Here is an 18,212-nt window from a genome sequence, read left to right as displayed (position 1 = left end):
TCTGGCTGGCTCAGTCGGTTAAGCATCTGACTCTTGATTTCAGTTCAGGTCATGATCTCAGGGTCATGAGAGCAAGCCCCACGTCAGGCTCTGCACTGGGCGTGGAGCCTGCTTAAGATTCTTTCTCTCCTTCTCCCTCTGCCCCTCCCCCAGCTCTCTCTCTCTCTCAAAAAATAAAAAAATAAAAATAAAAAAATAAAAAAACAAATCCAAGTAAAAGTATCACTGGAGAGAAGCCCATCAGTGTCACATCAGTATGGACAGTGGAGAATCGGGGAGAAATCCTACCCTAGAGGACCCCCCTCCATACCCTGGGTCTTGGCTCTAACATCCAATAAAGCAAGAAGGCAGCGAAATCACAATGTTTGCAAATACTGATGAATTTATGTCATACCCCAAAATTCTAGTAGAGGGGAAATTCCACTGTACAGAGATAAAAATTTTTCTTTGCCACATCGAATAACACCTCTTTAAATTTATCTGAGAGAATTAGCACTGCGCTCAAAGTAAGGAATATGAACTCTTAGCTTTCTTATTAGCTGGGTGACCTTAGATAACACTTCTCCATATCACATCTTGACATCTGTAAAATGGAAACAATACCTAACCGTTCTGCTTCAAGAGATCCCTGAAAACATATGATGTCCACAATATTGAAAAAGCAGGTTAGAAATAGCATCTACAGTATGATCCCATTTATATAAATTCTATAAAATTTGCAGAAAGTGATATGTAAAAAGATTTTGCATAAAATGTTAATAGTAGTTGACTCTGTGTAGTAGGATTTCCACTTTTCATTTTTATTCTGCTTAAATTTTCTACCTGACCACATATTGTTAGCTTTTTTAAAAATGAAGCTATTTTGTTTTAGGAAAAGAGTAACTTTTAAAATGTTGCATAAATTTTAAATGCCCCAATCTGAGTGATCTTTTAGACACATCCTCCCCTCACCAGGGCCAGGCTCACACATGTAGGCCCCTCCTGCCCTGCTTCCCGTTTCCAACCCAGTCCTCATTTTCACACCATCACACAACTGTCTTCCCAGGAGACCCCACACGGAGATGGGGGAGTGCTCGGAATTTACTATCAAGCCCTCACAAAGACAGATACATGCATGTTCAGAAAGTCCTCCGGGCACAGCTAGAAATTAGACAACTTCTACAGATCAAGATTGGTCCGGTTACTGTGGGCCAAAGGCTGCAGCACCTGATATTCCAGGAATGGCTGTTTCCAAAGGAGCCTGCGCTTCCTCCCCAGAGGAGCTGGGAGAACGTGGGAAAGCACCATGAATGCTCTAGAAATTCACGTACTACAGGATGGAAGTCAAGGACCCTCAAGATCACCCCACTTCCCTGAAAGCAGACCTATATTCAGCATATTTCCGTTGGAGGGTTTGTATCCTTGTCCTGAAAGCAGGCTGGCCGTGCTGGCTTTGGTGAAAGTAAAGCCGACACAGCCTGCCTGTACGTATCTCACCGAGGTGGGTCCAGCCACCACTGAATTCAACTGTTGTCTGGTCCTTCCTAGAAGCACGGGGGCGGGGGGGAGAGGGGGAAGGACTTCTGGTATTTTTGCAGCCAGCTCTTCAGTATAAGAATAAGGCACTCAGTTATATGACTTTTCTGTTCGGTGCACCTGCCACACCAGCCAACCACTCAGTTCAACCCCATCCTCCACGGCTTCTGAGCACATCTCCACTCTCCTTTCTGGGCTGTTCTCTGTCACCGTTGGGGTCTATCTCTCACACATTCAGCAGTCACAGACCAGTGACCTCATGTTATAAGACAAAGACAGAAAGGAGGGGGGCACCTGGGTGGCTCAGTTGGTTAAGCTGCTGACTCTTGGTTTCGGCTCAGGTCAGGATCTCAGGGTCCTGGGATCGAGCTCCTCGTCGGGCTCCACACTCAGCAAGGAGTCTGCTTCAGGATTCTCTCCTCCCTCTGCCCCTCCCCCCCGCATGCTTGCACACGCTTTCTCTGAAATAAATAAATCTTAAAAAAAAAAAAAAAAAGCAGCAGGAAGGACTTTCCTAAATCATCTTCCTTCCTTAGAAAGTCCTCTTCCAATTCTGCCTCTAAATCTGCATTATACCTATATTTGTGGCATTTAACTTTCCAACAGATGGAGATGAAGATCCAGTAGTAGCTTGAGAGAGGAGTAGCTCAAGCCCTTTATGAAGCTCAGAGTAAGACCACTTCATCCTTTAGGTCTGTTTCGCAGGTGGTAGTTTTGATGCTAAAAATATCAGCTCCTCTTTCCGAAGAGCACCAGAAACAAAGCCCACTGGTCACAATTTGCCTTTCAGACCTTCCAGTACTTACTAAAGGCTCCCCCTCTTCCTCCATAGAGATGCCCAACAGACATGAGCCATAACCGACCATTCAGAAAGCAGTAGCCGAGCACAGGCCTGTAAGCCAGGGCAGAAGTGCCCCTATAAAGATGAAAACTAGCCCGGCAGCCCCCACAATATTTACCACCCATTGTCCACCTTGCTGGTATGCACTGGTCAAAGCAATCACTCCAAGAGAAAGCGACAGCTGAGAATAGAAGGGACGGTGCCACAAACCCTCCTGCCTTAACACATGCCATCGTATGAGGCTGTAACCACACAGGACATAAACGTGGGGAGCGAGAACACCAAGTTTGTTCGCAGAGCTGCAATTAACACGTGCAGTCCTGCGTGACAACAATGTGGACAATTCTAAACTACATGCCCACATTTAAAATTCCACACTTCATTCCTTAGACCTTAGACCCAAGAAATGAAAGGGTGGGTTGTTCTTTCGTTTCTCTGCAAACCTAGGAATTCGATTTTCTCCTCCTAGTTTTGGTACAAATGTATCAAAAACAGGTTTCCCTCTCTCTTTTCCCCATCAACCTGTTAGAACACTTTTGAAAAGACCCGTGTCAGGCCTCACAAGCCATGGTAACTCTCCCTCCCTCGTGTCACTCACCCCACATCCACAAACCTGTTTGTCAGCAGCTCAAGCTGCTCAAGGCCAAGTGCTTCCCCAAACTCAGGCTGTGTGGCAGACTGGGGCAGGTGGGCTCCCGCATTAGCACCGGGTGTGAGGAGGTCCCCCCTGTGCCCTAGACCTGAGGCCTCAAGTACCACCCCTGCCCTTCTGGAATAACTTGGCCCTCTGCAGGCAGTTTGCCCCATAAAGATACGTATAAAGATTTCTAGAGGCTCTTAGTTACACACCCACCCACAGACCCACGCCCAACTCATTTGAAACTCTGGGCAAGAGCCAGCAATGTAGAAACTAGGCAGAAAGGGGCACCTGGGTGGCTCAGTCGTTGAGCGTCTGCCTTCGGCTCAGGTCATGATCCCAGGGTCCTGGCATCAAGCCCCGCATCAGGCTCCCTGCTCCATGGGAAGCCTGCTTCTCCCTCTCCCACTCCCCCTGCTTGTGTTCCCTCTCTCGCTGTCTCTGTCAAATAAATAAATAAAATCTTTAAAAAAAAAAAAAAGAAAAGAAACAAGGCAGAAAGACCAGATACGCATACTTGTCCTCAAAGCCCAAAAGTGTGCACATACAACATGGCATCCCTCGAATGTGTGTTTACGTGAAACACCTTTCCTCTACCTTCCCCCAAGAGCACTAAGGAAACAGAAGGACAACCTTGCTATGAAGCATCTTACACAGAGCACATAGCAGCCTGGGTCCCCTGCACACAATGGGGGCATGAGGGAAACCCAGCCCTCAGACAGCAGACAACAGGCTGCAGATGGACTCAGCTGGGGCCGCAGTGCCCCCATTTCTTTGAAAATCCATTCTCGGAGCTCCAGCAGACCAAGACCTCAATAACACTGGCATCTAGAAGGCTTTTTCACGCTCAAGGCTCCTGCCTTCACCCTCTGCCCTCCATCCTGCTCCAGAACAGCCTGGAGAAGTACAAAGCAGCTAGGGCTCTGCAGGGTGGGGAGCCGCAGGCCTTCCCCGGTGAGGCAGGAACTGTTCGGGGCTGCATGAGGAGCCCCTAAGAGATGGTGACTCTGAACCAGAATCACAAGGACAGAAAGTCGAATAAATTACAGAGCTAGGCTGGGCATTCTTAGTAGGGGCACAAGGAGAACAGCAGGAAAGGGAGTGAATCTGGGCTGAAAAGGCCAAAGAAGGTCTGAAAAGTCAGACCAGGGAGCTAAGACTCAGCCAGGCAACAGGGGATGAGGGCTTATTCTGAAGACATCAGCCCCCCCCCCAACCCCGGCAGCCACTGCTTACCTTTGGATACCACAGAAAAAGCTTCCATCAGGGGAAAGACCCTCCATTCACTGTACTGCATTAACTGAGTTTTCCTCCAGCACTTTCCAATCAATCAATACAGATTTTAATGAAGATATTAATTTTGATTTAGTGAAACCCATCACCAATCTCCCCCCGCCCCAAATAGCTGGCTACACAGTTCTCAACCTACCGCTCACAACTTTACAAGTGTTATTTTGTTTGTAAATTTCAGGACCAATCCATTTATTAGCTCCCCCAGCCCCCAGAAGTCCCTTCCTCAGTCTCCGTTTCCCTGCCCTCCTGGATTCTGTTACTGCACCCCAGAATCCCTGGTCCAGGCCCTCCTCTGCGAAGTGTGAGGGCTGGGCCAGAGGACTCCCCGGGGCCAGCCAGCTCCACCTTGTCTGACTGGGTCCTCCTGTGCAATGCACCATCCCGTCTCCCAGCTCCCGCTGGAGTCCCAGCCTCGCTGGGCTCTGTCCCGAAGTCCCATGGGAGTGAGCATGAGCAGCAATCATGACTAATTCATAGATCAGATGGCTCACCACACCAGTGACCCCAAGGGCACCTTTCTAAAGCTGTTATCTGGGAAGGGAAGTGAAAATACATCAACAAAAGGGAGCCTGAGGAGCATTCCAGCACTTCTGATCGAGCCGTTTGCATCAAGAGACTGTTTTCCTCAACTTGAAAACCTGGGCTCTCTTGGCAGGATGTCAAGTTGACTGAGTCATTACCTGTTTATGTCCACAGGCCTATGTCTCCATGACAGAAAGCTACACAGGAGACCCAGCGAGGAACTGGTAGGCAAGGACATGCCTTTCACTTTTGGAAGAAGTCACTCAAAGTGCAGAGACCAGCAAAACACACCACGGACCAGAATCCTGCCGTCCATCACAGGGCCAGCCCAAGGCACCTGTGGGGTCCCAGCAGCGCCACCCTGGCCACCGCCGGGGCCCTGTTTTGTCCTTTTCTCTCTCTTCTTCCTAATGGTTTCCAGGATAGAAAGTGGAAGAGGGGGAGCCTCATATAATTCACCTGAATTCTGGAACATGCATGAAGACTGCCTGTGCTGATGAATTTTCTTCCAAAACGAATGATTTTACCAAAGGGTCTTAAGAGCGACAAACCTGCCATCAGCCTCTTCTTTCCCAGTTTCTACCCCAAACCACAATGCTACATCTAGAAGTGGAGCCATGAAGGAACATCAGGAGATCTGTGAGAAGTCACCTGAAATCCCAATGCCCATGGAGCTGACCGGAGCATGCAGGCTATCAGCCAGCCTCCTAGTTCTAAGACCCTGGCTGCAATTCACACACATCGCAATTCACAGGCATCGATGCAAAACCTGCAGAAGAGAGAGCAGCTTTACTGGGTGATTTATAGGAGCCCTTTAACAACTCCTACAACTGAGACTGGTTTCTTCATTTTTAACCAATCTTTGTAAGCTGGACTAAAAGGACTCAGATACCAAACGACTATAGAGTTATTTGAAGATATATGGGAGAGTGGGGCTGCCGTTGTGCTGGGTTGTCTTCTCTGGACCTAGGACAGAGCCAGAGATGGTAAATGGAAACCCGGGGTCAGGAGGCACAGGGAGGAGCTCAGGATGGGGAGTGAGAAGACCCAAGGGCAGCACCCCAAGGCTCTCCTTTCGTAAGGGAGTGACAAGCAGCACCATCCCCTCTCACAAAGGGACTGTCAGATGATGAGGACATAAAACCAAGTGAAATTCACTGGAGTTCCACCAAAAAAGTTCACTTTTTGATTTTTGCCTTACTTGGGATGATACATGATCAAATTTCCAGCGCATGCACACAGCAGGGGCTCTAAATTCTTGCTGAACACATGCCAACTACAAACACACTGCCATTTAGAGACCACTAATTAGACACATGTTCTCCCAGATGTTCCGAGAAAATAGCGAACGTGTGTAAGGAATAACAGGAATGTTACAATAGATTTAAAAAATGTTTTTAATGACTGGACATAGAACGACACAGAACTACCACACAATCTCACAATTCCACTTCTGGGTATATGCCCAAAAGATGTGAAAGCAGGGACTCGAAAAGATATTTGCACACACATGCTCATAGCAACATCAGATACAACAGCCAAAAGGCAGAAACAGCTTTGTGTCCATAGATGCATGAACGGATAAAGAAAATGTGGTATATCCATGCAATGGACTATTTTACTACCTAGCCTTAAAGAGGAAGGAAATTCTGGCACCTGCTACAACATGGATGAACCTTAGGGACATGACACTAAGTGAAATAAGCGAGTCACAAAAAGACAGATACTGTATGAGTCCACTTACATGAGGGACCTCGAGTAGTCAAACTCAGAGACAGAAAGTAGGGTGGCAGTTGCCAGGGGCTGGGGGAGGAGGGAATGGAGTTATTGCTTAATGGGGACAGAGTTTCAGTTTTGCAAGATGAAGCGCCCCAGGGCTGGATGGCGGGGATGGTTGCACAACAATGTGAACGTACTTATCCATTTTTAACTGTATGGTTCAGTGGTATTAAGGCAGCAAATTTTATGTCATGTGTATTTTACCAGATTAAAACATTTTTTTCATGTCTAGTAGTACTAAATAGTAGCGGTGATTCTGTAACGATATCAGATCTATCCAGCCGCGACAGCACTTCACAGATGACTTGTTTCTCTAAGGGTATCTTTGTATCAGCTCTGCAGTTACCTGGTCTAAACCACCAAGTCCGGAAGCACAGTCAAGCTCGGACAAACACCACCGTTTAAATTTTAGATAATAAAGCTGAACTTCTTTAAAGTGACTAATAATTCAAGCAACTGCCCCAGACATCTCCACACCTAGCATCAGCTGGGGGCAAACCAATAACAAAGAATGTTAACTTAGAGCATTACTAAGGCACATTTCTAATGACAAACCAGTACCAAAAATAAATCCACTGTCCTGGAAACTTTTTCTACAAAGCACTTCCAAATGGAAATATAAAATTTCTTAATGTTCACTGACAAAGCACAGTACTGAATGGAATTCTATCATGAAGCTATCCATGTTACATTTCCTTAGAAGTATTTTTTATAAAAATCAGTTTCCAAATATCTGGAAAAAAAGCAGAATTGGATCCAGAAAACAAAGTCAACTGCATAAAAAAAATCAACAATCGGGGCACCTGGATGGCTCAGTTAGTTGAGCGTCTGACTCTTGGTTTCGCCTCAGGTCATGTCAGGGTCATGGGATCGAGCCCCGAGCTGGGCTCCACGCTCAGTGCAGAGTCTGCTAGAGAGTCTCTCCCTCTCCGCCTCCCCCTGCCCCTCCCCCAGCTCACTTGCTCTAAAACAAATAGATGAAATCTTTAAAAAAAAAAAAAAAAACCTTCACTATTAAAAAAAAAATTAACAGTCGCTGCCAATTATTATGTCACAATCATGATTAACGCCACAGGAAAATCTGCATCATGCCACAAGGGAAATTTAAACCTTGTACAACTAAGACTAACAAAGCACATGTAAATGAAGGTGGTGGCACATCAGTCCTATGGGTGAGGAACTGAAAACGGAAGCTCTTACCGCTTGGTGATCTGGCTCGGCTCCTGCAGGTCTGGGTCCAGGTCAAAGACCTCATTATCCAGGAGCCTCCGGAGTGTCACGTCCGCCAACTGCTCCATGATCTTGAACACCTCATCGAGGTTCAGGAACATGGAGAAGTCGCGCTCCTTATTCTGCGTGGTGATTCGGATGGTATCCGTCAGGAAGACGTTGGACGTTCTTTCCAACTTCTGGATATCAACCCAAGGGACTACAAGTTTAACTGGAAGAGAAAAAAAAAAAAAGGCAAATACATAGGTTACCCTAACGTATGAGCCAAACTTGAGTGTATCAGCAAACAAGAGTCCAAGGATTTCCTTAAGCTGAAATGCAAAACCAGAGCAGGAAAGGGGAAGCACAAAGCTGCCTGACAGCTGTGTGTTAGAACCCAACTCATGTTTCATGATTTTCTTAAAAGAAGATTTAAGTAAAATCTTCCAAGTTGCTGGCTACTGCACACGTACAGGGGACAGCATTCTGAAATATCAAGTTAACAACAGGAAAACTTCTTCAAAAATATTTAAACTTAAATATTTGCAAAATATGCAAAACTTTCTCAATCTACCTAATTTCTGGTTTCAAAAGCAGCATTCATGGTGTAAGCTATGAAAAAAAAAGTGCAAAAGAGGATTATTCATGATTTCGTTTAGAGAAACAGGCTTAACATTTAGACTGTGTCAAATGACAGTCTTAGAAGACACAGTACAATTTCTATGGAATTCTTTTTAAAGCAATACAGTACAAACAGTACATTTTATAAACAAGTGTTCTATTCTGGGAAATGTTTCCAATACAGTGGTAGTGAGGCTAGCTAGCGCCTGCTAATGGAAACGGGGAAAAGACACTATGACAACTTAAAGTGATAAATATTATCAAATACTAGAAATCATTTTTTTTCAAAACTCAGCATCCTAACAAAATTTGGCTTAGTCACCATGAATGCACGGTGTCAGAAAGTAACTCATTTTCTTTTTCAAATAAAGGAAGGGATCTTGAAGTGTTTCTTTTTCTACCATTTCTTTCCACTTGTTGTAATAATGTTTTCAGGGCTTCAGTAACTTAAAAGGCCACACATCTACATCAGGTTGAGAAGAAGCTTCTTCAGCTACTTCTAGTTGCTTTCACGTAAGTTGTTCATACAAACACATATGCAACCTATAACATCAACTTTCATTTCATCAAGCATCTACTTTGTGAAAAGCCCTGCACTTAAGGAGCTCATTCAAATAGGGCAAACAGACATGTAAAATAAGCAACCACTAACTTGACAAAATCTAAAACAGAAACACAAACATGGTGCAAATTTTAAGGGAACCAAGGAAAGTCCCTGGAGGTGATAAAAATCTGAACTGATTTTGAAGGGTGAACCGGAGTTTCCAAAGAGGCACAAGAATGGGGAAGGGAAGGAAAGACCTGCATGAATTTTGAGAAGCACCGCAGAAAGTACAAGAATAAGGATAGTCAAGATTAGGTCAGAGCACAGTCCAGGGGTAGGGAAAGGCTGTGCACACAGGGTGTACGTACTGGAGCATCAGACCTGAAGCTGGCAGCGTGAGAAAGAGAAGCAATGGCCCTGGAAGGAAGGTGTGTCAGCACAATTTCAGAGAAGCCCCTCCCACTGGTTCAACTTGAAATATAAACTTAAATGCAGGAAGGAAGAAAAAATTATATAAACACATACATACGCATTTACTTGTTTTATATACACACACACAGCTGCCATCCTGCATGGATGCCTGCAACAATACTTGGTTCCAAAAGAAGTTTCAGTGGGAATGATTTTTTAAAAATTCAATATACAACCAACACTTACGGCTTTTCTTTCTTATCCTGGAATTCCATCACCTCGCATGGTGACGGTCAGTGGATAAATGTGTGAAAAGTTAATCACCACCTGAATCTCAAGTGGACCCTCCCATTCCAAGGAACAGCTGTACATCTTGCTCCTCTTCCAGGAGCAGTCATGATCTTCAGGGCTGGCAACTTTTTAAAGGCCCCCCACCCATCTTAAGAAGCGTCAGTTTTGACAATGTGTTTTCAGAGCAACATAAAGTAAAAAAACCTTCTGTAGCTCTATGAAGCGAATTACACAGAAATGTTTAAGGCAATGGAAAAAATGAATTCTCACCAAATCAAAGCCCCTTAGTGGTTGTAGCATAAAGAAATATAATTGTCTGCACACGTCATTTGAAGTTAATCAAGAATCACTCATTACCATCTCAACTACTCATTTAAAAATCCTTTGTTCTCTAGCTCTTCCTCGTGTCTCAGGACAGCACTGAGCATCCCGAGGGTCAGCTTCATCTGCGAATGCCAGCCCAAGCCTCACTTACGTTCTTTGCCCAGGAAGAAGGAGTAGAAGCAGAGGTGGTTAATGCTGAGGTACAGCCAGCCTTGGCGGGGAACCCTGCCCTTCCAGCAGCAGCAGGAGTAATAGGTGACCAGCTTCTCTGCCTCCGGGAAGTTGAACCTGGCCTCGAACTTCACCAAGGCCTCTCGGAACTTCTCAGGCTCTTCTTCCTGCTCGGCAAGCCTGCTGCTTGTCTCCTCCGCAATCAGAGCCTGACACACAGAAAGATAAGGGTCCCCTCGTCGGTGAGAGGGACTAGGGGAGGGGCAGGCAGAGGTGGGAAGGGACTGCCAAGCACAGGCACCTGAAGCGTCTACACTGCCCACCAACACACACCAGGGGTGGAGGAGAGCGGCTGGCTACTCCATCTGTCTACCACCCAGAAGCACTGCCATGGTTGGGGGAAAGATGAGCTGGGGGGTGGAGGGTGGAAAACCTAAGAACAAGTCTCTCACTTGACCACTAACCAGCCTTGAGACTTTGGACAAATCACTGACTTCTAAACCTGAGTTTTCTAACAAATTCCTATTGTACAATACCTCCTGGCTCTCCCTACAGGAACAGATGATCAAGTTACCGCCTCAAGCGTGAATCTGATGTATCGACCTTGAAGAACTATCCAAGTTTGAGTTACAAGTTAGTGTATTTTTTTTTAAAGATCCTATTTATTTATTTGACAGAGAGAGAGAGAGAGAGAGAGCATGAGAGAGCACAAGCAGAGGGAGCAGCAGAGGGAGAGCGAGAAGCAGGCTCCCCACTGAGCAGGGAGCCTGACATAGGGCTTGACCCCAGGACCCCAAGATCATGACCGAAGCTGAAAGTAGATGCTTAGTTGACTGAGCCACCCGGGTGCCCCGCTTTTTAAAAAGCTAAGCAATGTCATTTCCTTCAAAACTTTTAATACAAAGCCAACAGGTGCCTGACATCTGACACCTTTCACTACCACTAAATACTCTACAGTCTTCTAAGGTAGAAAAGAAGTTTGTTGGCCGAGGTCATAAATATGTCCAAAGCACTCAGGTGCATAGGGAGACAAGACAGAAAAGAAAGCATCTCAACGTACAATGGCTTTGCCAACAACAAGTTAACAGTAAGGATCCTTTCTAAATCCAGGGTAAGGCTGTAAAAGTGCCTAGAACATAAGCCTGTGGCTTCTTCCTAAGGGGTGACAACTCATTGACAAGATCAGAATTCTGATTCCCCACATTCCTGTGCTTCATGAAAGGCTAGGTCCCTTAAGACAAGGCCACTTTTGGGGCACCTGGGTGGCTCAGTCGGTTAAGCATCTGCCTTCGGCTCAGGTCATGATCTCAGGGTCCTGGGATCGAGCCCCATGTTGGGCTCCTTGCTCAGCAGGGAGTCTGCTTCTCCCTCTCCCTCTGCCCCTCCCTCCTGTTCTCTCTCTCTCTCTCTCTAATAAATAAATAAAATCTCCCAAAAAAATGTAAGATGAGCCCATTTTGGGGGTGCCTGGGTGGCTCAGTCAGTAGAGCATGTGACTCTTGATCTCAGGGTTGTAAATTCGAGCCCCAAGTTGGGTGTAGAGATTACTTAAAAAATAAAATATTTCAAAAAAAAAAAAAGACAAGGCCATTTGGGGGGCACAACTACCAAAGCCTGGCCTGCATAAACTATTTTAGAAAATTACCTGGGAGTTACTATTAAAATAAGAATTATTTATTAAATGAATCTGAAGTCTGGTAAAATTTCAAGTGCTTTTCATTTCCTTCATTATGTTTTTCTTCTTTTCCAAATTTTATTTAACCAGACATTATAAAATGGAAAAGTTATAAGAAAGATGAATAATTTTAAAAGCTTATCTAATATATAAAGCTCTGGACCATGAGGCGTGAAGGGGATTTTAGGAAGCCTCTACAGCAGAGAGTCACGGAAGCAGAACAGGACGCACGGGCTCCAGATGCAGCCACGGTGATGGTGGCCACACAGACTCCTGACTTCTGGGGACTGCAGGGTCTGGTGATGAGCACAACTCTAAGTACAGGGATTTCTTTAAAGCTTTACAGAGTGGCCAACTCAGGATATGACTAGGAAAGCCCCAATTCCTAATTCCTTTGGATCTTCCCAGAGGAAAAGAAGAACCTACACCACATAGTGGACCCAAAGATATAACCCCATCTCAGACCACAAGAACCCCTCCATCCCCACCCCTGCTTCAGGCCAGCAGTCTCCCTGCAACTGTTTTTTGTTTTTGTTTTTGTTTTTTTTTAAGGCATTTCAGTTTTGATGTGCAGGGGATCAGAATATGCCATTCCAAACTATGCCACTTTGGCATAAGGATTATTCTGATCTGAAGACAACTGAGAAACAGTAGACACCAAAAAGGCTCTCCGCCCTCCCCCACTACTTGCCTAAAACAAGGACACCAAACACCCATTTGTGAAGGTGCCTCCCTTCTCTGTGCCGGGAAGAGGAGGGTAAGATTCTGACCAGCACCGAGAGGAATGCACATAACAAACCTCACAAAAACAACCCTTCTTCTCTTCCCTTCATTTCTCCCCACATTTACTTTCCCACAGCTGGCCACCCCTGAAAGCCTAAACGGCTTTCTCTTTGTCTCGTCCCTTCTCTACAAACGTATTGTTCTTTGTTGAGATGCTGTATGAGCCCCACATTCTATCCACCCCTCTGAGTTACTCATCACTGAGTTTCCCTCATGTGTCCGCACACTGCACGCGTTGATCAACTGTTTTTCTCACCAATTCGACGTTTGTCGGTTTAATCTCCAGGCCTAGGAGAATCTAGGAGGGTAGAAGAAAAGCTGCTTCCTTCTCTGCAGAAGCTTTCCTAAAGCTACTGCAGCAGAAATGAATTTCCTTCCTCCATATTAAAAGGAGAAACCCTAAATCAAAGAACCACCATAAGATAAGATAGACTAAGGAGAAAGGAGGTAAGTGTGAAAAATAACCATGAAATAGGCATTTCTGTAGCTAAGCCCCAGTGCGATCTGACCCAGGGAACCAAGCTAGTCAGTCGGACCAGGCAGAGGTGGTAACCCACGGGCTGGATGAGTCCCCACCACAGCCTGGGTCCACCTGCCAGCCCCACAGCCCAGAGGTGACACCAACACTGCCACACTGCCTGACTCAGGAGACCTTTGGTTCCTCGCTGGTGACACAAGAGGAAGGAAAAGAATACTTCTGTTTTGTCCCTTTAAAACCGAGAATTCACTTTGACACCCTTTACTAAAAGCTGAAGCATTTCTGAGGCAAACTTTTGAAGAAAAAAATAAATAAACAAAATCAATGGTCTGGGGGATTTTACCCGCAGGGAGGAAAACTGTATTAGAGGCTAATGTGTTAAAGTGTTTAATAAGGGTTAAAATCAGAATGACAAACAGTCTCTCCCTGCCTGATGGGGCTTTTAAAGCACTGGGTCCCAATCATGTTGTTGCAATGACGGAGAAGATGAAACTCACAGGAGATATTAACAGATACCCTCCAAAATAGTCCTGTCGTGCCTTCTCAAAACGTAAATGGTCTTAATTCCATTTATGTAACATATTTGAAGAATAAACAGCCTCTTTAGGAAGAGGAAAGTGCCAGGTCCAACAAAATAGAGTGACAAGATGTCACAACTGCAAAAAGGTGGGAATAACGAGTTTAAGGAGTCAAATACCGTTTCTGCTCTGCAAAAACATAAATGTTAACATTTTTTCCCCCGAGACAAGAGAGGACCTTCACTTCTGTAAAGGAGAACAAAAACTGAGGCCTGAGAATGTGGATTTTCCAATTTCAGGTATATTTTGCCAGACTGACTGTGAAGTTTGACAAGTGACAAGTCCAGCTCCTTTGTGTATTAAGCCAAGTCGTTCAGTTATGGTGGAGAAAATTGTTCAAATCTGATCAAAAATGCTACAGTGCTCAAAATGTCATATGGAAGTAATAAGAAAGATGGGGAAACGGGGAGAAGCATTTCAGTCAAAGGACCTACCTTTACCTTCCCTTTGACAAAGCTGGCAATGTCATCTTTATTATCAAAGACGGACAAAGTATGTAGGAGGTTTTGCTCCAGCCAGTCCCAATGCTGGTTTATTTCCTCTAATGTCGCACCTGGGTTAGAACAGAAAAAGATACCGAAATTAAAAGTAACTCCTAGAACATGAACTCATTTTCCAGATATTATGAAACCTGTGTTTGTGATTAAAACATCCTGGTTTCTCACATCCTGGGCCACAGCGGACAATGAAGGCACCCTCCTTTGAAGCCATGGTGTCCCTCACCACAGCAAACACCTGTCCACTGCCACATGGATGGGCCAGGGGCCCCATCAGTTTACTCCTGGGACTGCGTGTGGGCATCCTATCAGTCTTGCTGATGCCTGGACTTCCTACCACATGCACTCAAGTGACGGGAACATTTGTAATTACGCAACTATGCCAGGGGAAACAAGCCCCCCAAAGCAGACCAATTCTGAACGGTCTCACATAGTTTACCCTGTGAGAGCAGGGATCCCTCAAGAGGGACCTCAGCCCAGGGTCACAGAGGAAAGAGCTTCCTGAGAAAGCTCTGCTGATTGCCCAAGGGTGTTGCCAATCGCAACAAGCATCATTAAATACAACAGCAACAACCTAGGGAATTTTCAGGTTTACCAAGCTATACTTCGTATCATTTACAACAATATCCCTTAAGAGCTTAGATAAAAAGACGTTGTATACTAAATGTTAAAAACGTACAACATTAAATCATGTCTAGTAAGTTAATTTCTTTCCAAGGCAATTAAAAAGAAATCGCCCCATTACTGAAGCATTAAGCAACACTGTTACCAAAAAGCTTAGTTATTTTAGTATTTCCCCTCGAGGAGTCTCCTAGTACTCTCCATTAGACAACGGGCACCTTGGCACGAGGACGGCGCCAGCTCCTAGGGAAGGACCCAGCATACGGCAGGTGCTCGATAATGTCCCCTGCCTTGAAGCAAGCATGGTCCCGGACAAGAAAAGGGATGTGTGCATCAGGTGTGTGTAGTACAGGAATAGGTAAATGCCCAGCTAGGAGAACCAGATTTCCAAAATGGGAAGCAGGAGATATTCTAACCTCCAAGAGGTCAAGGGCTACCGAACACCAGTGCAGAATAAGCTCGCCAATGTGAGAGGCATAATGGTCAAGAGAACCACATACCACATACAAAAAAGCCAGATATGCATTTTGTTAACACCAAACTTTCTGTATGCTATTTGTAGCTTTCCTCCCTGCAGAGTATAGATGCATGGAGGGATCTTATAAAAATGCCAGAGAACTCACTCCTGACTTGTACGTTCAGGGTCAGTGAGTATAAAGAACATCTGTGTTAGGACTATTGTTCTGAATGGACAGGTGAGGAAGGAGTCATCAGAGCAATCCAAGAGAATTCTTCGTAAGGAAAAGTGAGAGAGAGAGAGAGATCTGGTCTCTCTTTCTCTTCTTATAAGGAATCCCATCATGGGGGCCCCACCCTCATGACTTTCTGTAAACCTAATTACTTCCCCAGGTCCCACCTCTAAATACTACCACACTGGGGGTTAAGGCTTCAATGTATGAATATGGGGGAGGAAGACACCATTCAGTCCACACCAATCCGTCATCTGCCCAGCTGTCCAGCAGTGCCCCCCCCCCCCGACTCTTGCTCTTTAAGGATCACCAGACTGGAGATGCAGCCACATGAGGTTTAGGAGAGCCAGCTTGGGGGGGGGGGGGGGAGGGATGGTCAGGATCCTCTCACTGTCTGTCCCCCTCCCACCCAGGAGGCCCTTGTGGTTATGGGAAACCCCTGGCCCTTCAGGCTCCCCATTCCTCTTACAAGGGGGAAAGATCCTTTTAAAGCAAAAGCAAACCAAGTTATTCCAGTCTCCACAGCAGCACTCTCGTGAAGCTTCTAAGCGTCATCTACCTGAACCCCGGGCCCTCACTGTCTGCTTGGTTCCTCACACTCAGTGCTGAGGTGCCTTAGGCAGACGTCAGGTTTGCCCAGCTCTGGCTAAATCTCTGCCGTTCGGTGTCTTCCAGCGGCAACCGTGTAGGTGTCAGCTACAAAAACACCTTCTATACCTGAGGGGGTCAGCAATAGGGTCTTCCTAGTGGGCGGACAGCACATCACACTGTCTCAAGAGAGTCCTTGGGTCTTCACTAAAGCCAATAAACGTGTGCAGGAGCCTTAGGGATGCCTGGACCTCTGCCCTTCTCTTTAAGGTTTACTCTTTCTAGATCTTCGTACTTTATTATTTATCATAATAAAACCAACTGCTCAGATTATTTAAGACAAAGAATAAATGGGAAAAATTATCCTCACTGGTCATCCATCTTTTTGAGTATTTGTTTTAAAAGATTTATTTATTGGGGCGCCTGGGTGGCTCAGTTGTTAAGTGTCCGCCTTTGGCTCAGGTCATGATCCCAGGGTCCTGGGTTTGAGCCCCACATCGGGCTCCCTACTCAGCAGGAAGCCTGCTTCTCCCTCTCCCACTCCCCCTGCTTGTGTTCCCTCTCTCGCTATGTCTCTGTGAAATAAATAAAAAAATCTTTAAAAAAAAAATAAAATAAAAAAAATAAAAGATTTATTTATTTGAGAGAGAGAAAGCATGTGAGCAGGGGGTGGGGAGCAGAGAGAGAGGGGAAGAGGGAGAACCTGACGCAAACTCCCCGCTGAGCGTGGAGCCTCCACAGGGCTCAATCCCACAACCCCACGACCGAGACCATGACCTGAGCTGAAATCAAGAGTCAGACGCTCAACTGACTGAGACACCCAAGCGCCCCTTGAGTATGTTTTCATGACTTCCTAATTTATTTAAAAAAAAAAAAAAAAAAACTTGGCAGAATGAGGAAGAACAGGAGAAGGGAGAAGACTCACCTTTGTAACCTTTCTATTCCAGGGACTAGCTCACTGCTGTGTAATGAAGACTTCTGAATGAGGAAATGGAGGCTCAAACACTTCTCCAAGGTCATACGTATTGAAGGAAAGGCAAAAGCAGGGTATGAACTCATTCTCTACAACCTTGAAGTACCCTGGGGTCCTCCTGTAATAAGCTGCATTTCAATTTCAAAGTAACATTTACATAATCCTTAGGTCCATTACTTTCTATGGCTTGACACTAAAAAAAAAAAAGTCATTTTGTGTTTGTACTTAGAGCAATTCCAATTTCCTGAGTGCATCCTTCTGGATGACATGAAATAGGTTTTCATCTATCCTATTAAGCTCACAGGGCCAGCACAGTTCATTGTTAACAGCTAAACATGTAGGTCATCTTCCTCTGATAACCACAGATACCAGGAATAAAACTATAAACAAGCCCCAACACAGTCTATCACATGGAATGAAGACTTGAAACAAAGCCATCAAAAATTTAGGCTTTTATTCTTTAAAAGATTCTTCTACTTATGGGGAGGAGCTTATGTCAGGGAAAGGTAATTCTAAAACAAAACCAAGCCTACACCTTGAGAGAGAAAATAGGCACACATATAAAAATCTGTCACTGAGCCACAGTTAGATTTCATTACAATCTGCCCCATTCCTGAATATAAGACATAGCTGTATGTCTCTCCCAGCCAAGACAATCAATATGATGAAACTTTTCCACCCTACCGTCTTCTATTTCCTACAAAAGTTGCCAAATGGCAGGGAAATTTTCCAAACTATAATTTCCTCTGCAGGGAAGTCTTATGATAGACTTCTAAAATACCGTAAATCAGTGCAAACCAACTGCATGTCCTCAGCCCCAAAAGACTAAAAAGGAAAGTCACCCAACAGATCTCACACATCAAAGTTCTAAACCTAAGCTGTAACCAGGTTTCCCAAATTACCTGAAGTAGCCCATCAGAAGACAGCTTTTTAAAAAATGAAAAAGAGAAGACATGGCACTTTATAAGGCCAACCACTGACTTGTACAATATTTGTTAGAGGTAAGCACACACACATAAATATTTTTCTGTCTGTGGGTCATGCTCAAAAAACGTTGGAAAGCCACCATATTACGGACATACAAGTGGTGAGAAACGTATAGAGAAAATAAGAACAGGAGGACATGTCACCCATTGAAGGGGTGGAATGATAAAAAGGCTACAGATCACCAG

General features: G+C 45.1%; 1 protein-coding gene across 8 annotated transcripts in view; it reads right to left on the bottom strand.

Moving 5' to 3' along the window:
- The window catches only part of TBC1D8 (TBC1 domain family member 8), a 103,673-nt gene that overhangs the window by 29,660 nt on the left and 55,801 nt on the right, over window positions 1-18,212 (bottom strand). For 7 of the 8 annotated variants that reach the window (XM_078056787.1, XM_078056788.1, XM_036087938.2 and 4 more), the window contains 3 exons: window positions 14,107-14,225; window positions 10,139-10,367; window positions 7,788-8,028 (listed from right to left, as the gene is read on the bottom strand). In XM_078056787.1, the coding sequence (XP_077912913.1) occupies window positions 7,788-8,028; window positions 10,139-10,367; window positions 14,107-14,225 (589 nt within the window). The remainder of the gene's footprint in view (window positions 1-7,787; window positions 8,029-10,138; window positions 10,368-14,106; window positions 14,226-18,212) is intronic. The other variant, XM_078056786.1, reaches the window with a different exon arrangement.

This window comes from Halichoerus grypus, chromosome 10 (assembly GCF_964656455.1).
Source record: "Halichoerus grypus chromosome 10, mHalGry1.hap1.1, whole genome shotgun sequence".
Taxonomy (NCBI): Eukaryota; Metazoa; Chordata; class Mammalia; order Carnivora; family Phocidae; genus Halichoerus; species Halichoerus grypus.
Note: the sequence above shows the minus strand (reverse complement) of the source record. Positions and strands in the feature narration are given on the sequence as shown.